Source organism: Haliotis rubra, unplaced genomic scaffold (genome assembly GCF_003918875.1).
Source record: "Haliotis rubra isolate DU_JTF1 unplaced genomic scaffold, ASM391887v1 Scf11, whole genome shotgun sequence".
NCBI classification, from domain to species: Eukaryota; Metazoa; Mollusca; class Gastropoda; order Lepetellida; family Haliotidae; genus Haliotis; species Haliotis rubra.
In genome coordinates this window covers 3,108,048-3,132,864 of record NW_025765003.1, presented here as the reverse complement: position 1 = coordinate 3,132,864, position 24,817 = coordinate 3,108,048, and the positions used below count along the sequence as shown (strand labels likewise).

General features: G+C 42.8%; 1 protein-coding gene across 1 annotated transcript in view; it reads right to left on the bottom strand.

The window, feature by feature from the left end:
* LOC124285681 overlaps positions 1 to 23,665 on the bottom strand; it is a 30,469-nt gene extending 6,804 nt beyond the window's left edge. Inside the window, exons 1-6 of the mRNA XM_046721956.1 lie at positions 23,360 to 23,665; positions 16,163 to 16,533; positions 10,211 to 10,401; positions 8,885 to 9,164; positions 6,477 to 6,842; positions 1,691 to 2,025 (exon numbers count right to left, since the gene is read on the bottom strand). Coding sequence (XP_046577912.1) covers positions 1,691 to 2,025; positions 6,477 to 6,842; positions 8,885 to 9,164; positions 10,211 to 10,401; positions 16,163 to 16,533; positions 23,360 to 23,418 — 1,602 coding nt within the window. The 5' untranslated portion in view covers positions 23,419 to 23,665. The remainder of the gene's footprint in view (positions 1 to 1,690; positions 2,026 to 6,476; positions 6,843 to 8,884; positions 9,165 to 10,210; positions 10,402 to 16,162; positions 16,534 to 23,359) is intronic.
* Positions 23,666 to 24,817: the final 1,152 nt, after the last annotated feature.

Genomic DNA, 24,817 nt, shown 5'->3' with positions numbered 1-24,817 from the left:
CAGATTTTTTGAACAGAATCTGTGATGAATGGCTTGATTAGTATGTAATGAAACAATAAAACCCCAAACAATCAGCAAAGGTTATTTGATTGTGATGTAATGAAACAATAAAACCCCAAACAATCAGCAAATGGTTATTTGATTGTGATGTAATGAAACAATAAAATTTGATTGTGATGTAATGAAACCCCAAACAATCAGCAAATGATTATTTGATTGTGATGTAATGAAACAATAAAAACCCAAACAATCAGCAAATGGTTATTTGATTGTGATGTAATGAAACAATAAAAACCCAAACAATCAGCAAATGGTTATTTGATTGTGATGTAATGAAACAATAAAAACCCAAACAATCAGCAAATGGTTATTTGATTGTGATGTAATGAAACAATAAAAACCCAAACAATCAGCAAATGGTTATTTGATTGTGATGTGATGAAACAATCATCATGTTTTGGACTCCAAGCTTTCTATTCTATAAACATCTGTAATTGTTAGGTAAAATCCAGTTTTAAGGGGTATTTGTTCCTTATCCTGGCAGTTTAACTTGTTTAACTTTCCACTGATTTTGTATTTTAATTAAAGTGTTGAAAACAACCCTAAAATTCAATCACTTCAAAACATTATATCCACAACAGGTATATCATCAAATGACTGACTGAGTTTAGTTTTACGCCGCTTTTAGCAATATTCCAGCAATATCATGGCGGGGACACCAGAAATGGGCTTCACACATTGTGCCCATGTGGGGAATCGAACTATCATCAAACGAAATATTGCTTATATATATACAGCTAATATAGATATGTAGATTTCTGAAGCTCAGTGATCTTGATTTAATGAGTACAACCATGATTCTTGAATGCTTTAATCTATGTTTGAAGAGTCTATATTAAACCTTTTTATGTTTTAGTGCAGAATGTGAGTGAATCTGGGTGTTGATCAATGTCTGTTAAATTTAAAAAATATCTCAGTCCATCATATCATACCTGTAATATCTCACCAACAGAAGTAATATGCATAACAATAGCTTTTTGTTTTTACTCAGGTATAACCTTGCTTGTGTCTTTTAAAGTTCTCTATCTTTTTCATCTGATCTGGGTCAAGCACTACCATGGTTGTCTGGTTTTGCATGTAATATGGACTCAGAATTAGAATAGTAATATTACAAACTAAGAGAGCTTTGGACGTAAGATTTAAAGCAAATATATCCAAACTGAATATATTTCCTTCATTGTATAATTTTTTTTCATTGTATGCAGAATGTTTCAACATCAACATCAATATTTACATGAATATCAATATTTACATCAATATCAATATTTACATCAACATCAATATCAATACCAACATCAATATCAATATTTACATCAATATCAATACCAACATCAATATCAATATTTACATCAATATCAATATTTACATCAATATCAATATTTACATCAACATCGATACCAACATCAATATCAATATTTACATCAATATCAATACCAACATCAATATCAATATTTACATCAATATCAATATTTACATCAATATCAATACCAACATCAATATCAATATTTACATCAATATCAATACCAACATCAATATCAATATTTACATCAATATCAATACCAACATCAATATCAATACCAACATCAATATCAATATTTACATCAATATCAATATTTACATCAATATTTACCAGATCTAAACATGAGACGGGTTGACTGTAGAGGTGTCCGATCTGCCTGCACATTCCCGCCACCATGGCTCCGATGCTCTTGCTCTCCGGGGTCAGTCCGAGGAAGCGGACCACAGTTGCAGTGTTCTTGTCTGTGATCAGCGACACCACGTGGGAGGTGAAGGCATGTGTGTCGACCTCCGTGTCACACACCAGCACCATCGGGGTTTCATCGGAGTTGGTGAGGTAAGCAGAGAGGCGACTCAGCACTGGCAGTGTTGGTGTGTAGATGTGCTGGAGGTTGTGGCACAACGTTGTGTGGGCTTTCACCTCTTGGTACATCTTGTCTGGAATGTCTAGAAAACATGTGGGATCGTCTTTGATTCTGGAGATGGATAACATGTTTGTTTTTCTGATAACATAGTTTGTGTTCCTTCTTGCTCCTTCATGAAGTTTTTGTTTTTCGTTGTTTAATGCCACGCTCTGCAGTATTCCAGCTATGTGGCAGCAGTCTGTAAATAATCGAGTTTGGACCAGACAATCCAGTGATCAACAGCATGAACATAAGTCTGGAATTGGGATACGATGACATGTGTCAACCAAGTCAGCGAGCCTGACCACCCGATCCCGATTGCCTCTTACGACAAGCATGGGTTACTGAAGACCAATTCTAAACCGGATCTTCACAGGTATCTTTCATCATATAATTTACTGAGGTTATAGTACTCAAAATAAGTAAAGAACACTTTTTTCTTTCATGTCAATATACTTGATCTGTCATGGCATGAAAGATCAACCTTAGCAATAGTTTAGAATGATGTAGTCAATGACTTGTTTTGAATATATTTTCGCAGGCAAGCTGGAAAGAAAGAATATATTTTGTTTAAAGATAATGAATTGTTTTCTTAACTTCACAGGTATTATGATTCTTTTTTAACACTGAAATCAATGCAATAATAGAAAAGTATGCAAACACTATGACTTTAAGGAGTTGGTCAAATGCAACATACATTATATTTCAGATTACACTTTCTCATTAAAGCTGTTTAGGTTAGACTTAACCGCAACAAGTACTTGAATCTGTACTTTCCTGAAAAATTGTAATCTCAAATATAATAAATGTTGAATATGAAACTAAGAATTAAAACTTCTATTGGTCCTGTTATCCAAAATACAAGTCACTTCTACAGGGGTGGTGGGGTAGCCAAGTGGTTAAAGTGTTAGCTCGTCATGCTGAAGACCCAGGTTAAAACCCATTTCTGGTGTCCCCACTGTGATATTGCTGGAATATTGCTAAAAGCAGCATTAACCCAAAGTCACTCATTCACTCACTCGCAATGTATGTTTGAAGCAATGTATTATTATCATCAGTTGATCAGTGTGCACTTGATCTTTCATTATTCAGCTACAAACAAAATTATCAACCATATATCAATATGAAAAGTGAAAATTTTCAGTTCCAATTTGTGAACTTTTACTGATGTTAATACAACAGGGAATACATTCTTCTAGTCCATCTCACAGTCCCTGAACCACATTATTTCCCCTTCTGTCCAGCCCTCCCTGCAATGTAGTCTGTCTCACAGTCCCTGAACCACATTATTTCCCCTTCTGTCCAGCCCTCCCTGCAATGTAGTCTGTCTCACAGTCCCTGAACCACATTATTTCCCCTTCTGTCCAGCCCTCCTGCAATGTAGTCTGTCTCACAGTCCCTGAACCATTATTTCCCCTTCTGTCCAGCCCTCCCTGCAATGTAGTCTGTCTCACAGTCCCTGAACCACATTATTTCCCCTTCTGTCCAGCCCTCCCTGCAATGTAGTCTGTCTCACAGTCCCTGAACCACATTATTTCCCCTTCTGTCCAGCCCTCCCTGCAATGTAGTCTGTCTCACAGTCCCTGAACCACATTATTTCCCCTTCTGTCCAGCCCTCCCTGCAATGTAGTCTGTCTCACAGTCCCTGAACCACATTATTTCCCCTTCTGTCCAGCCCTCCCTGCAATGTAGTCTGTCTCACAGTCCCTGAACCACATTATTTCCCCTTCTGTCCAGCCCTCCTGCAATGTAGTCTGTCTCACAGTCCCTGAACCACATTATTTCCCCTTCTGTCCAGCCCTCCCTGCAATGTAGTCTGTCTCACAGTCCCTGAACCACATTATTTCCCCTTCTGTCCAGCCCTCCTGCAATGTAGTCTGTCTCACAGTCCCTGAACCACATTATTTCCCCTTCTGTCCAGCCCTCCCTGCAATGTAGTCTGTCTCACAGTCCCTGAACCACATTATTTCCCCTTCTGTCCAGCCCTCCCTGCAATGTAGTCTGTCTCACAGTCCCTGAACCACATTATTTCCCCTTCTGTCCAGCCCTCCCTGCAATGTAGTCTGTCTCACAGTCCCTGAACCACATTATTTCCCCTTCTGTCCAGCCCTCCCTGCAATGTAGTCTGTCTCACAGTCCCTGAACCACATTATTTCCCCTTCTGTCCAGCCCTCCCTGCAATGTAGTCTGTCTCACAGTCCCTGAACCACATTATTTCCCCTTCTGTCCAGCCCTCCCTGCAATGTAGTCTGTCTCACAGTCCCTGAACCACATTATTTCCCCTTCTGTCCAGCCCTCCCTGCAATGTAGTCTGTCTCACAGTCCCTGAACCACATTATTTCCCCTTCTGTCCAGCCCTCCCTGCAATGTAGTCTGTCTCACAGTCCCTGAACCACATTATTTCCCCTTCTGTCCAGCCCTCCCTGCAATGTAGTCTGTCTCACAGTCCCTGAACCACATTATTTCCCCTTCTGTCCAGCCCTCCTGCAATGTAGTCTGTCTCACAGTCCCTGAACCACATTATTTCCCCTTCTGTCCAGCCCTCCCTGCAATGTAGTCTGTCTCACAGTCCCTGAACCACATTATTTCCCCTTCTGTCCAGCCCTCCCTGCAATGTAGTCTGTCTCACAGTCCCTGAACCACATTATTTCCCCTTCTGTCCAGCCCTCCCTGCAATGTAGTCTGTCTCACAGTCCCTGAACCACATTATTTCCCCTTCTGTCCAGCCCTCCCTGCAATGTAGTCTGTCTCTGCAGTCCCTGAACCACATTATTTCCCCTTCTATCCAGCCCTCCCTGCAATGTAGTCTGTCTCACAGTCCCTGAACCACATTATTTCCCCTTCTGTCCAGCCCTCCCTGCAATGTAGGTTGTCTCACAGTCCCTGAACCACATTATTTCCCCTTCTGTCCAGCCCTCCCTGCAATGTAGGTTGTCTCACAGTCCCTGAACCACATTATTTCCCCTTCTGTCCAGCCCTCCCTGCAATGTAGGTTGTCTCACAGTCCCTGAACCACATTATTTCCCCTTCTGTCCAGCCCTCCCTGCAATGTAGTCTGTCTCACAGTCCCTGAACCACATTATTTCCCCTTCTATCCAGCCCTCCCTGCAATGTAGTCTGTCTCACAGTCCCTGAACCACATTATTTCCCCTTCTGTCCAGCCCTCCCTGCAATGTAGGTTGTCTCACAGTCCCTGAACCACATTATTTCCCCTTCTGTCCAGCCCTCCCTGCAATGCTAAACCCTAAATGAAGTAGGTCTACATTTCCTCGGGTTCTGAATATCCCAACTCACTGGGGCTCCTTTTTAATTAAACATGAATTCATTGTTTCTATCAAAATGATTACTCAGAGACAATGTGGCAGTCCAGTATTCTTCCCACAATTGACATCCTTATCTTGCCAGTTAGTGGATGGAGTTAATCTCTTTGGACAAGGTTATGGAGTGTGTGAAATAGCCACTGGCCTGCTAGCACGTGGCCAGTAAAAATCCAGTCGGGTCAGTACATCTCCACAGTCACTGGCCCAACTGGCTAGTGAATTTTCATGGGGTCATTTTGTAAATATATCACTCTCTCCAACTTGTTAAGTTCTAATACATTTTTAAATCATGCAAGATTGTGAATTATTTTGTGGTGGACTACTAACTTTCAGGCATAACTAGCCCAACTGGCTAGCAAAATTTGGAAACTATATCGCACACTGAGGTTATGTGGACAAGGTTTGTGGGGATAGGGAATTTTATGGCAGCAACAAATATTTCCTCCTCTTTATCTCCAAGGCTCGCATTTCAGTAAACTGACTCAAATTCCTTGAAGCATTCCAGCAGAGACCATATAAATATTCTATTAATTTATTATATGGTCTCTGATTCCAGTGGTTCTTGTAAATCTTAAATTACCTGCCATTGTTTTTCCAAGGCCAGTGTGATTTGCTACACTACCAACTCTAATGAATTAATTAGTATGTGAGTTACAAACAGGCTCAAGGTTGGGTTTGGTATAGTTTCAACATGACGGCCTGTCCCATTAATTACAATAGAGAAATTTAACACTGAAAAACTGACTAAGATGGAAAAGAAGGCCATCAAAATTATTTCTGTTGGAGAGGATGTCTTCATGTTCATCCAAACAGGTGCAAGCTTTGCTTCCTAGGCAATATGAGTTACCTCCCCTTACGGTTTCTTTATCTTCACTTTTGGTTTCCTGGTAAAATGTTAACGAAAAACAAGGGGAGGTAATTTCACATTCTGAGACTAATGGAAATCAATGCATGGGTTTGTGTATATTTCCTGAAATGTGATTCCTTGAGAGAAAGAGAAAATGGTATAAGTTAGATAAAACTAACAGGCCTAACTCTAAGAGCAGGCCAATACAACTCCATTGACTGAACTAACACATTTTCATAAGAGAACATATAGGTAATGTTTACTCAGGTTCAATGTACTAAGACGAGATAACATTGAACTAATAGAAAACACATGCATATGACTCACTGAATGGTAAGATGGTCGGGCTGTAGTTGTCCATGATGCTTTGCAACTTTTTTCTCAGCTCCTTTTGAATGGTTTCACGGAGATTCTCTATGTACTGATCATGCTCATGAACCTTCGCGGGGTCAAAGTCATACGGCGTCCACTGCAGCTCAAACTTAACAATGTTGGAATTTGGCACATTATTGTTGATAATTTCCTTCAAATGTTGTATAGTTTCCAGGGAGTGCTGGTCCCTCTCCCCGTTCACTACGTCCATGTGCACCTCTGACACGCTCGACACATCCTTGAAAGACCGCATCACCACAAACACATTGTCCGGCTGAACTCTCTTCGATACAAGGCCAAGATTTATCTCTGTTTCCAAACCTGAAATTAAAATGAAATTTTAAAAATTTTCGTGAAAAGCTCTAATTACTTTGTGCTCTACATTCTCAAGTGCAGCAGTGGGTAGCCCAGTGGTTAAAGTCTCTGCTCGTCACCCCGAAGACCCGGGTAAGCCTATAGTGATGGATGTGTATGATGTGTGAATGAGCATGATGTCACTCCGACCACCTGAATCGCTGCTTCTTGTGCTCCATCAATTACAACAGGTGAGTGAGTGAGTGAGTTTAGTTTTACGCCGCTTTTAGCAATATTCCAGCAATATCACTAGGCTACCGCACCGTCCCATTTACAACAGCTGTAATATTGCTGAATACTTGCTGTGTTGGATTTTTAATCATCTGAGGGGACATTGTTTTCTACGGGTGGGAATGAGTGAGATCATGAGTGAGTGAGTGAGTTGGGTTTTACGCCGCTTTTAGCAATATTCCAGCAATATCACGGTGGGGGACACCAGAAATGGGCTTCACACATTGTACCCATGTGGGGAATCGAACCCGGGTCTCGCGAACACTTTAATCACTAGGCTACCCCACCGCCCGAGTGTGAGATCATGAGTTAATGTATGATGTCAGAGTGAATGCAACAAAGGAGTGATTTTGGTACTGAATGAATGATGAATGAATGAATGAATACTTTAATGAAAGAGTGAGGGAGTGAACTTCCTTGAAACAATACCAGAGTTTGAATTATATCACAGAATGTAGTGTTTCAAGGGTCCACAGACCAATGCAAAGACATTAAACAATTTTCATGCGCTATTTCATGAGAAAAGCTGAAAATATGATGCATGCTTCTTGGAAAATGGGGTGGTGGGTTAGCCTAGTGGTTAAAGCGTTCGCTCGTCACGCATCGTCACGCAGAAGAGCCGGGTTCGAATACCCACATGGGTACTATGTGTGAAGCCCATTTCTGGTTCCCCTGCCCTGATGTTGCTGGAATATTGCTAAAAGCATCGTAAAAATAAATTCACTCACTCACTCTTGGAAAATGTTTGTATGTTTATGGCAGCAGTGCGAAAAGTATTTTTGTATTTTAATAAAATGACAAATATCTATTGATATATTTTCAGAGACTGGAATTGAATTGGAGACTTTGAATTTAAACAGTCAGAAGAAAAATTTCCAAGCTCATAGCCATACAACAATACACTTTCTGGTGTCCCCCGCCGTGATATTGCTGGAATATTGCTAAAAGCGGCGTAAAACTAAACTCAGTCAGTCAGTACAACAATACACAAGGGCCATCAGTTGAGCATGGAGAGTCCTTGGATAGGTGACTGTGTTTGGCAGCTTGACTCCTGAGAGTTTCTAGGACTTCATTCCTGTCTCATGATGAAGCACGTGATACGTGTGGGCTCACCATAGGCAAGTGAGTTTATTCAAAATCGCCTCTGTTCACCCAGCAGAAAATACGTACACGGTGGAATAAGTCATGTGACTATTAACCTTCAACGCTTCACAGGCAGCTTTGGCTATCCGGGGTAATAATAATCAGATTGTTTGGGTGCTTCGAGCATGCATTATGCGTGGAGAAATGTGCATGATAAATGGACTATTATTATTATTATAAATTAATGGTCCCTATACAATCTTATGCAATGAGACCTCACAGGAAATGCATGCAAGGGGCTAAGTGCTATGTGATGGTGCCGCTTATACTAAAGTTCACAGTAAACATTACATTGGAACAAGATACGTCCGCTTATTCTTTCTGAATGTATGGGATTCAAATCCTATGTTACCACATAGGGCAACCCATACCATTTTAACTGACTTGTTTGGCTGATAGTATTGCTAAGAGAATGTTTTGGATGTTGCTGTTGGTGGTGACAAGTGGTTAAAGTGGTCGCTCGTCACACCAAGACCCGGGTTCGATACCCTACATGGGTACAATGGGTGAAGCCCATTTCTGGTGTCATCCGCCGTGATATAGCTTTAAAATTGCTAAAAGCGTTGTAAGACCCACTCACTCACTATGGGTAAATACTAAGGTTATGGGTTGTGTGAACTTATCAACCATTTTACCTGACTTAAGGTATTTCTCCTTGTGTTCCTCGCTCATGTATTTCCTCAACACCTCCTCGATCTGAGCCATTTTCTTCTGTGCGTTCTTAACCTTCTTACTTTCATTTGAGTTGACCACTGTCAGGTTATAGGTGAGAGGTTGAACAGTGTCATCACTACGGTAACTTGACTCAAGCAGCTTTTTTTCAGTTTCATCAGAAATGAGTGACAAAGTGTCTGTGAAAACATCATCCGGTATTATCCAGGGGAGACAACTGCCCAGCTTGTCATTTAGCAAAACCTGGAAAAACAGATATTTTATTTGGACATTAAAAAAGTAACTTGAGACCTGGGAAAGAAAGGTTTATAATATTTACTGCTACATTGACAGAAATCTGATATGACCCATCTTGACAGATCTTGATTAAAGCTATTGTCTAACGTTAAAGGCACAATGTCATGCTCCACAATATGTTGGTCTATAATATATATATTGGGGCATATGCACTCACTTTAGCTTCATATTGATACAAAAATTATCCCTTACAACTTTGAGGCGAACAGCTTCCAAACAGATAACACTTGCCATGTATGGAATGTAAATCCGTACATCGAAAACGGTCGCATTATGTGGGTGTGTCCTGAACTGGCCTCAATCACAAGTTGTGTTATAGGATATTCTTAAAGACCGTTCCAAGGGACATAACTCTATGGGGTTTGCTTGAAATAAAGTTTGGTTGGTAGAGGGTGAGAGGGTTGATTTAATGCAATGTTGCATTAATTCATTCGAACTTTTTTAATTTCATATTGTAATCTTAATACGTAAATTCATTCTGAATAAATTATATGGTAGCTTTGCTGGGGACTGATTAATGAGAGAAATGCAATGTTGATTTTTAGAGAAGTGTGGCATTTAAGTTACAGTAACCCAGCTGACTGACTTGACTGAAGAAGGCATTCGTTCTCTGATTTTTAATTATTTCTCTCCTAAATATTTAGGAAAATAATGCATAAAAATCATATAATTTACAAAATAAAGTGAAACATTTCTTTGTAAAAAGCATTAAAATGTATTGAAATGAAAACTATTTGCTACTATATTCTGTTATCTAAGGACTTAGGGGTGGTGGGGTAGCCTAGTGGGTAAAGCGTTCACTCGTCACTCCGAAGGCCCGGGTTCGATTTCCCACATGGGTAAAATGTGTGAAGCCCATTTCTGGTGTCCCCCGCCGTGATATTGCTGGAATATTGCTAAAAGGGGCATAAAACCAAACTCACTCACTCACTATCTAAGGATTTCTTAAAGATGTTGAATAAGAAGAATGGTATTTGGTATGAAGTACTTACTAGCATAACAGTTGGTACATTCTCACTTTCCCGCAGTAGTTGTTGAGTCAGATAGCTCTGGTTTGGTGCTGACTGATTGGAACCTGTCCAGTGAGGATCAAGGATTTCCAAACTGAAGCCATTACTGTAACACATATCCGAGAGAGGCTGGAACACGTCACGCATAATGGCGAGCCTCTCCACACAACTGTCTGAAAAAAAATATGTCAATATTGAGTGTGTTGGTTCAGCACTTTCTGGTGTGTTGTCCTACTTGGTCCTCCTTTCACAAAGCACTCAGGTGATCGTAAGTCACTAAGGTAACCTTAATGCAATGCTAAAGAATGGGAGTTAAGGTTAACCTTAGTAAAGGTTGCTTCGTGAAAGGAGCCCCTGGTGTAATATCATTCTCTACCTGTTGTATTGGCCTTTTCTACCTGTTGTATTGTCCTTCTCTACCTGTTGTAATGTCCCTACCTAGCTGGTGTAATGTCCCTTCATACCTGGTGTAATGTCCCTACCTACCTACCTGGTGTAATGTCCCTACCTACCTACCTGGTGTAATGTTCCTACCTACCTGGTGTAATGTTCCTACCTACCTGGTGTAATGTCCCCTCTACCTGGTGTAATGTCCCTACTTGGTGTAATGTCCCTACCTACCTGTTGCAATGTCCCTACCTACCTACCTGGTGCAATGCCCCTACCTGGTGTAATGTCCCTACCTACCTACCTGTTGCAATGTCCCTACCTACCTACCTGGTGTAATGTCCCCTACCCACCAGGTCCCCCAACCTGGTGCAATGTCCCTACCTGGTACCTGGTGTAATGTCCCTACCTGGTGCAATGTCCCTACCTACCTACCTGGTGTGTAATGTCCCTACCTACCTACCTGGTGTAATGTCCCCTACCTACCTGGTGCACCTACCTACCTGAGATAATGTCCCAACCTGGTGCAATGTCCTACCTACCTGGTGTAATGTCCCTACCTGGTGTAATGTCCCTACCTACCTGGTGCAATGTCCCTACTTACCTGTCCCTACCTACCTGGTGTAATGTCCCTACCTGGTGCAATGTCCCTACCTACCTGGAGAGTAATGTCCTACCTGGTGTAATGTCCCTCTGGTGCAATGTCCCTACCTGGTGTAATGTCCTACCTGGTGCAATGCCCCTACCTGGTGCAATGTCCCTACCTACCTGTAATCTCCCTAACCTGCAATGTCCTGGTACCTGGTGTAATGTCCCTACCTGGTTGTAATGTACCTACCTGGTGTAATGTCCCTACTACCTGGTGTACCTGCCTGGTGCATGTCCCTACCTACCTGGTGTAATGTCCCTACCTGGTGTAATGTCTACCTGGTACCTACCTGGTGTAATGTCCCCTGGTGTAATGTCCTACCTGGTGTAATGTCCCTACCTGGTGCAATGTCCCTACCTACCTACCTGGTGTAATGTCCCTACCTACCTGGTGTAATGTCCCTACCTGGTGTGTCCCTACCTGTCCCTACCTGGTGTAATGTCCCTACCTGGTGTAATGTCCCTACCTGGGTGCAATGTCCTCCCTACCTGGATGTAATGTCTACCTACTGGTGTAATGTCCCTACCTACCTGGTGTAATGTCCCTACCTGGTGTAATGTCCCTACCTACCTGGTGCAATGTCCCTACCTACCTGGTGTAATGTCCTACCTGGTGTAATGTCCCTACCTACCTACCTGGTGCAATGTCCCTACCTAATGTCCTGGTGTGTGTAATGTCCCTACCTGGTGGTTGTAATGTCCTACCTACCTGGTGCAAATGTCCCTACCTACCTGGTGTAATGTCCCTACCTGGCTGGGTGCAATGTCCCTACCTACCTGGTGTAATGTCCTACCTACCTGCTTGGTGTAATGTCCCTACCTACCTGGTGTAATGTCCCTACCTGGTGTAATGTCCCTACCTGGTGCAATGTACCTACCTGGTGTAATGTCCCTACTGGGTGCAATGTCCCTACCTACCTGGTGTAATGTCCCTACCAGGCACAATGTCCTACCTACCTGGGTAATGTCCTACCTGGTGTGCAATGTCCCTATCTGGTTGCAATGCCTACCTGGTGTAATGTCTCTACCTGGTGCAATGCCCCTACCTACCTGGAGTAATGTCCTCTACCTGGTTGTAAATGTCCTATCTACCTGGAGTAATGTCTCCACCAGTTGTACCTGTTGCTATCCTACCTGGTTGCAATGTCCCTACCTACCTGGAATAATGTCTCCACCTGTTGCAATGTTGCTACCTACCTGGAGTAATGTCCCCTACCTACCTGTTGTCCCTACCTGTTGCTATCTACCTGGTGTAATGTCCTACCTGTTGTAATGTCTCCACCAGTGGTACTGGTTGCAATATCTACCTGGAGTAATGTCCCTGTCCTACCTGGAGTGTAATGTCTCCACCTGGTTGTAATGTTGCTATCTACCTGGAGTAATGTCTCCACCAGTTGTACTGTCCTACCTACCTGGTGTAATGTCCCTACCTACCTGGGTAATGTCTCCACCAGTTGTACTGTTGCTATCTACCTGGAGTAATGTCCCTACCTGGTGCCATGTCCCTACCTACCTGTAGTAATGTCTCCACCAGTTGTACTGTTGCTATCTACCTGGAGTAATGTCCCTATCTACCTGGAGTAATGTCTCCACCAGTTGTACTGTTGCTATCTACCTGGAGTAATGTCCCTATCTACCTGGAGTAATGTCTCCACCAGTTGTACTGTTGCTATCTACCTGGAGTAATGTCCCTATCTACCTGGAGTAATGTCTCCACCAGTTGTACTGTTGCTATCTACCTGGAGTAATGTCCCTATCTACCTGGAGTAATGTCTCCACCAGTTGTATTGTTGCTATCTACCTGGAGTAATGTCCCTATCTACCTGGAGTAATGTCTCTACCTAATGCCATGTCCCTATCTACCTGGAGTAATGTCTCCACCAGTTGTACTGTTGCTATCTACCTGGAGTAATGTCTCCACCAGTTGTACTGTTGCTATCTACCTGGAGTAATGTCCCTATCTACCTGGAGTAATGTCTCCACCAGTTGTATTGTTGCTATGGAGTAATGTCCCTATCTACCTGGGTAATGTCTCCACCACCAGTTGCTATCTGTTGCTATCTACCTGGAGTAATGTCTCCACCAGTTGTATTGTTGCTATCTACCTGGAGTAATGTCCCTATCTACCTGGAGTAATGTCTCCACCAGTGGTATTGTTGCTATCTACCTGGAGTAATGTCCCTATCTACCTGGAGTAATGTCTCCACCAGTTGTAATGTCCCTATCTACCTGGAGTAATGTCTCCACCAGTTGTACTGTTGCTATCTAACTGGTGTAATGTCTCTATCTACCTGGAGTAATGTCTCCACCAGTTGTACTGTTGCTATCTACCTGGAGTAATGTCCCTATCTACCTGGAGTAATGTCTCCACCAGTTGTACTGTTGCTATCTAACTAGTGTTTTAGTCAGGTAGATAACACAACACATAACCACTGATCAATACCAGCATCATAGCCTTTGTTCAATACCATTCCCCTGTTAATACCGGCTAATTACACCTGTACAACCATGGTTCAGCTTTAACGAGAGCACTAAGCTTGATGTATTTGTTCAAGTAATGACACTTTTCTTTCCGCTGGTCCACGCCCTCAAAGAAATCCAATAAATACTTGCTGACATTGTGCCTGGAGAGAGCCCAGCCAGCAAGCTTACATCAATAACACAATGAGATCGGTTCAGCTGGTGATCCTGGGAGGACTCTCACAGACCTTAAGACCTTTATTAACTTTTCTCATGGTTATTAATAGAATAATGATTCACATTAGAATTGATATACTCTTGCAAAAACAATATTTTAATTAATCTCATAAAACTATGGTTGAAAGCTTGAAATTGTTTCATTTACTGAAGGGATGGTGTTCCCTTGAGGGCAACTTTGAAGTAAGTCCAGTATTGATCTTCTTTACAATAGATGGTTTTATATTTTTCATTAGCAGACTTCAATGAAGGAGACACACTTGATCATCTCAGTGTACATCTATGAATCTGAGAGCCAAGTAAATGGATTCAGTACCAAAGGCTGCTCAAACATCACCCCAAATGTTGGTTGTGCACTATTGTCTGACAAGTGAGCAGTGTTGTGAGACAAATAATTATTATTATTATTTTTTTAATGAGCATGGTTCATGTGATGTGGGAAATTTGAAAAATAGTCTTTTTCTGACAATAACATTTTTGGCCTGAACAACTGTTTCATGAGTTCATGAGTGAGTTTGTGTGTGCGTGTGTCATGAGTGAGTGAGCGAGCGATAATAACACTGAACCTAAGTTTACTATAGCAGTGTAATGAATAATACTGGCCTAAGTTTACTTTAGCAGTGTAACGAATAATACTGAACCTAAGTTTACTATAGCAGTGTAACGAATAATACTGGCCTAAGTTTACTATAGCAGTGTAACGAATAATACTGACCTAAGTTTACTACAGCAGTGTAACGAATAATACTGGCCTAAGTTTACTTAAGCAGTGTAACGAATAATGGTGGCCTAAGTTTACTATAGCAGTGTAACGAATAACACTGGCCTAAGTTTACTATAGCAGTGTAACGAATAATACTGGCCTAAGTTTACTATAGCAGTGTAACAAATAATACTGGCCTAAGTTTACTATAGCAGTGTAACGAATAATACTGGCCTAAGTTTACTATAGCAGTGTAACGAGCCTAAGTTTACTATAGCAGTGTAACGAATAATACTGAGCCTAAGTTTACTATAGCAGTGTAACGAATAATACTGAGCCTAAGTTTACTATAGCAGTGTAACGAATAATACTGAACCTAAGTTTACTATAGCAGTGTAACGAATAATACTGGCCTAAGTTTACTATAGCAGTGTAACGAATAATACTGAACCTAAGTTTACTATAGCAGTGTAACGAATAATACTGAACCTAAGTTTACTATAGCAGTGTAACGAATAATACTGAACCTAAGTTTACTATAGCAGTGTAACGAATAATACTGGCCTAAGTTTACTATAGCAGTGTAACGAATAATACTGAACCTAAGTTTACTATAGCAGTGTAACGAATAATAATACTGAACCTAAGTTTACTATAGCAGTGTAACGAATAATACTGGCCTAAGTTTACTATAGCAGTGTAACGAATAATACTGGCCTAAGTTTACTATAGCAGTGTAACGAATAATACTGAACCTAAGTTTACTATAGCAGTGTAACGAGCCTAAGTTTACTATAGCAGTGTAACGAATAATACTGAACCTAAGTTTACTATAACCTAAGTTTACTATAGCAGTGTAACGAATAATACTGAACCTAATACTGAACCTAAGTTTACTATAGCAGTGTAACGAATAATACTGGCCTAAGTTTACTATAGCAGTGTAACGAATAATACTGGCCTAAGTTTACTTATAGCAGTGTAACGAATAATACTGAACCTAAGTTTACTATAGCAGTGTAACGAATAATACTGAACTTAAGTTTACTATAGCAGTGTAACGAATAATACTGGCCTAAGTTTACTATAGCAGTGTAACGAATAATACTGGCCTAAGTTTATTATAGCAGTGTAACGAATAATATTGAACCTAAGTTTACTATAACAGTGTAACGAATAATACTGAGCCTAAGTTTACTATAGCAGTGTAACGAATAATACTGAGCCTAAGTTTACTTAGACTAATAGCTTATGTATTGCTTAGTGAAGCCTAAAATCACAACTGTAAATAAACGTTGAATTAGTGTCCAGTACAATATTATATCATGCAAACGTGACATTTGCGCAAAACTATTCGAATATGGACCCTGTTCCACAAAGTTGTGCGTAAGTTGTCAAAGTTGTGTACGTATTGACTAAGATGCACGTAACTCCACTTCTTTAATACAGACTTATGATCGCTTTGTGGAGCGGGATCCAGGTGAGCTAACGAAGCTTACCTGATTCACAGGCTGCAACGAAGAGACGAATCTCTCTGGGCCTCTCATCCTTGAACTCGTTCACGTTGCCTAGCAACAAATGCTGCACGGACTTTGGATAATCGTCAAGGCTGATTCCTCTGTGGCCGATGGATGTCTGGCTTGTTCGATGAGACCCAACCGGGGTTGGAATTTTGAACGACTTATTCTCAATAGTTTCAGAAGAAAACTGCTTCGCAGGTCTGCTTTCCGCATTCGCACTGGCCTCTTTTTCAGATTTGACTGGCTTTGATTGGTTGGCGGCTTTCGAGGACTCTTCCACGTGCAAGTTAACGTCACTCGATGACGTCAAGCTGTGAATGCGTTTCTGCCGACCCCGAGGACCCTTTGACCTGAATGAAAGATTCGCATTTCACTGATAGTCATGACATAAATAAGGTGTGAATGGATTAGCAATTAGAAGTCACAGATTTATGTAACTTTGAGTCAGATCTAAACTTCCTGGGCCGCATTCCTATTCCGCTGTGTTTATTGTCGGTAATATTCAAACTATATGTATGTCCTCTATAATTACCCGGGTCTGGACCAAACAATCCAGTGATTGATGGTTGGTTGGTGGTTGATTAACGCCACACTCTGTTAGAAAGATTGAGTGGGTGAGTTTAGTGTTACGCCGAACTCCGCAATGTTTCAGCTATGTGGCGGCGGTCTGTAAACAATCGAATATGGACCAGACAATCCAGTGATCAACACCATGAGCATCGCTCTATGCAGCTGGGATACGATGACATGTGTCAACCAAGTCAGCAAACCTAACCACCCGATCCCGTTAATCGCCTTTTACGACAAGCATGGGTTACTGAAGATCTTCACGGGCCTCCAGTGACCGACAATAGAGCTGGAATATCACTGAGTATTGGGTTAAAACAAACAAACACCACACACTGGACATTATCCAGACAAATGATAGTCTCCAAGGCCACCACAGGACGTCCTGGTCTGCCGAGTACGCACAGGTTTAACATTATAACAGGCATTTAACGTTTGGGGAATGGAAGCCCTATACGTCTTCAGCAGCAATTCCTTGTCCTTCAAGTCATTCGGGGTTCCAATGTCAGAGAACTCGTGTGACCAATTGGAAGCCACCTAAGTAGTGACGTATATATTTTGCGATTTTTTTGTATGTTATTATGTACTTTAATAACTAATTACTAATAATTTGTGGTCAGACTTCTCCTCCACAGGTCCACCAATCATCACCTATATCAATATGCGAGTATCAACCATGAATTGTAACCGACAAAAACTGTATCATGATGAACTTCCTACAAAATCTTACCAGTACATAAGTGTTACATAGTTTTGATGATGTATGTTTCCAGGTATTTGTTTGTCTTGTATGTTGGTTAACGTCGTTCTCAGCAATATTTCAGGTATAGGACGACTCAATTGGTTTTGTATCCGTTACCATTTCCATATGTTAATAACCATTTTTTGTAGAATAATTTAAAGCTTGATTACTATCTCACGTCAGAATACATTAAAGATGCAGTTTATGATGATTTATATTCAGGATAATATTAAAAAACATTATTTTCTGAAACCAAATGCTAGGGATGGCTACCCGTGAAGGTCCGGGTTAGAATATTGATCTTCAGTAACCCATGCTTGTCGTAAGAGGCGACTAACGGGATCGGGTAGTCAGGCTCGCTGAAATGGTTGACACATGCCATCTTTTCCCAATTGTGCAGATCGATGCTCATGCTGTTGATCAGTGGATTGTCTGGTCCAGACTCGATTATTTACAGACCGCCGCCATATAGCTGGAATATTTCTGAGTGCGGCGTAAAACCAAACTCACTCACACACTCACGCTAGGGATGGTATTCAGGAATGTCGCCACTAATCAGGATGAGGAAATTAAAAGATGCTCATGTCTCACGCTTGTTGATGCTTCCGGTACTGTTTGGTGACGTTGTGACGTCATGGTATCCCGACACTGCAGATTGTTATTGTAACGAACATCTTCTTCTTTTTCTTATTATATGATATTTATATAGCGCACATATCCACACAACTAGTACATGCTCAAGGCAATGGCATTTTCTTCATTTTTTTTTTATCAGCACTGCTTTATGCCTATGAAATATGCCTACGAATTATAGTTTGGAGACAATATTTTGCTTGTTCCTGTTGTTTAACGCCACACTCAGCAATATTCCAGCTATATTCCGGCGGTCTGTAAATAATCGAATCTGGACCAGATAATCCAGTGAACAACATCATGAACATGGACCTACGCAATTTGGATACGATGAAATGTGTCAACCACGTCAGCGCCGATGCTGTTAGTCGCCTTTTACGAAAAGCATGGGTTGCTGAAGACCAATTCTAACCCGGATCTTCATGGGTTTGTTCTAATTACTATTTAACCGTCTTGCCAACCGCGCCAGTGTGGTAATGGAATACTATCGGGAAGGGTGTTCAGGTCGATGACTTGGTTGACTCATGTCATAGTACCCCATAGTATAGATGCTCATGACGTTGATCACTAGATTGTCAGGTCAGGAGTTATTGTTCAAAGACCGACGTAGCATAGATAGACTATTGTTGACTGTCGCGTTAAAAAGAGTCGATAACCACCACGTGGTGTTCAGGAAACAATCGACAGTAGGCCCTACATCAGTATTGTAGCCCGATTCTCAGGGGTCTCACGTGTTACTGTTGGGTAGAACGTTCTTGTTTGTTTCTGTGGTCCCATGTGTTACTGTTGGGTAGAACGTTCCTCGAGTTCGGGAACTGTTTGTTTCTGTTCTCCCATGTGTTACTGTTGGTCGTAGAACGTTCCGCGAGTTCGGGGACTGTTTGTTTCTGTGGTCCCATGTGTTACTGTTGGGTAGAACGTTCCTCGAGTTCGGGAACTGTTTGTTTCTGTGGTCCCATGTGTTACTGTTGGGTAGAACGTTCCTCGAGTTCGGGGACTGTTTGTTTCTGTGGTCCCATGTGTTACTGTTGGGTAGAACGTTCCTCGAGTTCGGGGACTGTTTGTTTCTGTGGTCCCATGCGTTACTGTTGGGTAGAACGTTCCTCGAGTTCGGGGGACTGTTTGTTTCTGTGGTCCATGCGTTACTGTGGTCCCATGTGTTACCGTTGGTAGAACGTTCCTCGAGTTCGGGGACTGTTTCTGTGGTCCCATGTGTTATTGTTGGGTAGAACGTTCCTGTTACTGTTGTTCGTGGGGGTACTGTTTGTTTTTGTGTGGTCCCATGTGTTACTGTTGGGTAGAACGTTCCTCGAGTTCGGGGACTGTTTGTTTCTGTGGTCCCATGTGTTACTGTTGGGTAGAACGTTCCTCGAGTTCGGGGACTGTTTTTGTTTCTGTGGTCCCATGTGTTACTGTTGGGTAGAACGTTCCTCGAGTTCGTTCGGGGACTGTTTGTTTCTGTGGTCCCCCATGTGTTACTGTTGGGTAGAACGTTCCTCGAGTTCGTTCCCATGTGTTACCGTTGGGTAGAACGTTCCGGGGACTGTTTGTTTCTGTGGTCCCATGTGTTACTGTTGGGTAGAACGTTCCTCGAGTTCGGGACTGTTTGTTTCTGTGGTCCCATGTTTACTGTTGGGTAGAACTTGTTGGGTAGAACGTTCCTCGAGTTCGGGGACTGTTTGTTTCTGTGGTCCCATGTGTTACTGTTGGGTAGAACGTTCCTCGAGTTCGGGGACTGTTTGTTTCTGTGGTCCCATGTGTTACTGTTGGGTACTGTTTGTTTCTGTGGTCCCATGTGTTATTGTTGGGTAGAACGTTCCTCGAGTTCGGGGACTGTTTGTTTCTGTGGTCCCATGTGTTACTGTTGGGTAGAACGTGCCTCGAGTTCGGGGACTGTTTGTTTCTGTGGTCCCATGTGTTACTGTTGGGTAGAACGTTCCTCGAGTTCGGGGACTGTTTGTTTCTGACATCGAGCACGTCCTCGAATACCCATGTTGCGTAGAACGTTCTTCTAGTTCGGGGACTGTTTGTTTCTGTGGTCCCATGTGTTACTGTTGGGTAGAACGTTCCTCGAGTTCGGGGACTGTTTGTTTCTGTGGTCCCATGTGTTACTGTTGGGTAGAACGTTCCTCGAGTTCGGGGACTGTTTGTTTCTGTGGTCCCATGTGTTACTGTTGGGTAGAACGTTCCTCGAGTTCGGGGACGGTTTGTTTCTGTGGTCCCATGTGTTACTGTTGGGTAGAAGTTCGTTCCTCCCATGTGTTACTGTTGGGTAGAACGTTCCTCGAGTTCGGGGACTGTTTGTTTCTGTGGTCCCATGTGTTACTGTTGGGTAGAACGTTCTTCTAGTTCGGGGACTGTTTGTTTCTGTGGTCCCATGTGTTACCGTTGGGTAGAACGTTCCTCGAGTTCGGGGACGGTTTGTTTCTGTGGTCCCATGTGTTACCGTTGGGTAGAACGTTCTTCTAGTTCGGGGACTGTTTGTTTCTGTGGTCTCATGTGTTACTGTTTGGTTGAACGTTCCTCGAGTTCGGGGACTGTTTGTTTCTGAAATCGAACACGTCCTCGAATACCCTTTGAAGGTGTTCTGCCTGTCACATACCATAAGCGACGGCCCATGAAGATCTGGGTTAGATTCGGTCTTCAGGAACCCATGCTTGTCGTTGGGGCGACTGACGGGATCATCGGATGGTTAACCGGACCATGTTCACGTGCGCATCACAAAAAAACTCTTGCACGAAATTGCGTGTTTGCATGGAATTCATAACAGGTTGTGAATGGAATATGTATTTACTAATTTCGATAGAAAGAAACAATTCCTTTTAAAGTGAAAAGGAGCCCCAGTGAGAAGGTAGATTCAGAACCGGAGGGTTTTAGCATTGCCAAAAGGGCAAGGCAGAAAGGAAAATAATGTGGTTCAGGGACTGCGAGGCTACATCCAATCTTACAAGAGACAAGTCACCGTCGAAGAAAGAAGCCATACGAAGCTGGGTGACACGTCGTTACGTCACCTACGTCATAAGTAGGGTCCTACGACATCATGGGATACTGCTGACCACTGTCCAAGGATTCCTCTGTGGCGGTGGGGTAGCCGAGTGGTTATAACGTTCGCTCATCACGCCCAAAACTCGGATTCGATTCTCCACATGGGTACACTGTGTGAAACCCATTTCTGGTGTCACCCGCCGTGATGTTACTGGTATATTTCTAATGGCGGCGTAAAACTAAAATCACTCACTTTATTGGACTACAGTTAGTTGTATCATTAGATTCCTCGAGCCAACCACGGACTCTGGAGCATCGTGGGGGGGCTGGGTGGGGTAGCCTAGTGGTTAAAGCGTTCGCTCGTCACGCCTAAAGCCCGATTCCCACATCGGTGCAGTGTGTGAAGCCCATTTCTCTTGTTACCCCGCCGTGATATTGCTGGAATATTGCTTAAAGCGGTGTAAAATCCAACTCACTCACTCTTGTACAGATGAGGTTCAACTATAACGGGGTTGACCCTGTACGACATCCCCGACCGCGTCATACCAAAAGACGTTAAAATATGGTACTTGTTGGCCCCTGCCTGGCGCTCGGCATTAATGGGTACAACAAGGACTGGTCGGCTCGGAGTCAGTATAATGTGTCTGAGTGGGATATTCATGCTTCACTACGGCATGGTATCTCAGTGGGCTAGCACTATAAAACCAGCTTAAGTCTGGGCTAGTACAAGCAGCCGCACATACACATACACATACACACGCATGCACGTCGTCATATGAGCGAAATATTCTCAAGCACGACGTAAAACCCAATTTCACCTCACCTCACCTCACCTGGCAGGGTTCCATTGTTCTGAACCCATCAGCGCAATATCACGTTCACTGTAATTAACTTGCACGTTGTAAGTACGTAATGTTGATTGGTTGGTTTGTTGTTTAACGCTGAAGTCAGCAATATACCAGCTATATGGAGGCGGTCTGTAAATAATCGAGACTGGACAAGACAATCCAGTTAACAATAGCATGACCATTGATCTACACTACTGGGATACGATGACATGTGACCATTGATCTACACTACTGGGATACGATGACATGTGTCTGACCACCCGATTGCGATAGCTGCCTCTCACGACAAGCATGGGTTGCTGAAGATCATTTCTAACCCGGATCTTCACGGGTGACGTACGTAATGGTGTGAATGGGTCTAACATTAAATGCTTTAGATGCAATAATGGGTAAGTTATTGTCAAGCCGTTCTAAGCGCTATTCTGGCAATAACATCAGAATGAAGCACATTCTACCGATGTATGAATCGAACCCGAGCTTTTCAGTTATTATTATCATTCATTGTAAAAAAAGCAGACGAAAACAATCTGAGATGACAACCCTACATCTGTTTCATTCCGAAAATATCGTAAATATCCGGAACATGTGGCTTACATCATTCTTTCGAGATACAACATTAAGGCTGGTACATTGCAGATGTTGTGCCAACAGTTCGGCAATTCGAGCAAGGGGAGTGAGTGAGTGAGTTTAGCTTTACGCCGCACTGGACCAGACAATCCAGTGATCTACAGCATGACCATCGATCTGCGCAATTGGGAACCGATGACATGTGTCAACCAAGTCAGCGAGCCTGACCAGCCGATCCCGTTAGTCGCCTCTTACGACAAGCATGGGTTACTGAAGATCAATACTCTAACCCGGACCTTCACGGGTCTCGAGCAAGGAGAGGGTGGAACGTGAGTTAATGTTACAAGTGCTGCCAGGTGGCTCATGGTTAGTTCAAAATAACAGAATGTGCCTCAGTATGTGAATATGCCCTATAATAGATTGGTGAATACACAATGCCATTTAGAAAGTGGTCAAATGGTAACACATGTTATATTTGGAACGCCCCTTTTTCAGTTACGTACAGATTCTAGTACTTTTGTAGTGTTGAGTCCCATCCGGGATTCGAACCCACACCCACAGCGTTAGGCACCTAATCGCCAACACACCGAAGCCCCGGTGGCAGCGTGGGTTAGACGGCTGATTTTGTGTGCTGGCAATTAGGTGCCTGACTCTGAAGGTGTGGGTTCGAATTCCGGATGGGACTCAACCCAACTACAGCACTAGAATCTGAGAAAGAGTAATCCCAAATATAACATGTGTTCCAAAATAGTTGGCAAAAAATTAATTTGCTGCTAGCTTATAGTGTTACAAGCCCATGTGTGTTGAACGTGGCAAGTGCGTAACATTACTTACTGTCCCGGGTCTGAGAACGTTCTCCCCTTGTCCAGGCCGGAAGAACAGCTGCTTCCCATGGCGTCGGGCGTGGTCGTCAGGTTCCAGGAGTGGTTTTACGTGGGCAATTCACACAACGTCGACTTGGATCTTTCTTAAACAAAACACTCATTATTCCGCCTTCCCATCAACGAAAGTCTGGGACAAAGGTCTTGACGATCACGTCCGAGCCAATTTACGCAAAGAGAAGTACCTTCGGTCCAAGAAATCTATCGTCAATTCATTTCACGTTACAGATTGAACTGTGAGGTGCACATCCCACATAAAGGACTATCTGAAGGAAATTCGACACAGGGATGAACAAATGTATTGTTGTCATTGTCAGCATTAATTCAATTCACTCTCTGCATGTGTGTGGACACATGGGGCCTTTCAGGTCAGTACCTGGTCACACCACCCCTTGCACCCGTCACTGCCACCCGCCTTGGACCACCCCACCCCATTCTTCGCCATTCCTCCTGCAACACATTGGCAAGCTGTGTAAATGTCTGAGGACGATGGTGACGTTTACAGACGCGTCGATCAAGTATATCCCTTAGATGCTTGATCGGGTTTTGATCAGGCGATTTGTTGGAAGGCCATGGAAGAACATTGGCGTTTGCATTGGCGAGATAGGCAACTGTTACACGAGCTATGTGGGGTCGAGCGTTGTCATGTTGAAACTGCACCCTCTGGCAGTTAAAAAGTGGAAGGAGGTGAGGTCGCAGGATTTGGTCGATGTAGCGATTTGCTGTAAGATTGCCTTGAACCACCACTTACTCTGATCAACCCGTGCAGGACATGGCTCCCCAAACCATGACGCCTTCTCCACCAAATCTGTCCACGCTCGTGTCGACGTCGATAAAACTTGTCTCCCATTCAACGCTGAACAAAAGGCGTGGCCAATTCTCCAGGTTCCATGCCTGTACCCTGTTGCACCATTGAACACGTCGTTGTTGGTGTAGTCGTGTCAGGACAGGTCCAACTTTCGGTCGATATGCTCAAATTCCCACTTCTCTCAGACGATTTCTGATGGTTTGGTCAGAAATTCTGCGAAGACCAGACACCTCTCCTGCAGTATATGTTGCTGTAGCAAATCGATGAGGTAGATGAGACACCCGGATGATCGATCCTGAGTAGGAGTGGTCACCCTTGATCTTCCACTTCTGGAATAATCTTGGGTCGAATGGAAGCGGGTATATCGATGTCATGATCGATGGCGATATTTCGGTCAGTAGCATTCAATCTTGGTATTGTTGATCTTCGTTTACGTCGTAAATTTCGTATTGAAATGATCAATTTGCTTTCGCCCTTTACAGTTGATGTCACCATTCATGTTCCGACACATTGCACGTGCATTATGTGGAAAACTTGTCTTTCCTGCAATACACTGCATTTTTTATGACAAACGTTTACAAGCACATTTTGGGATGCGTGTGC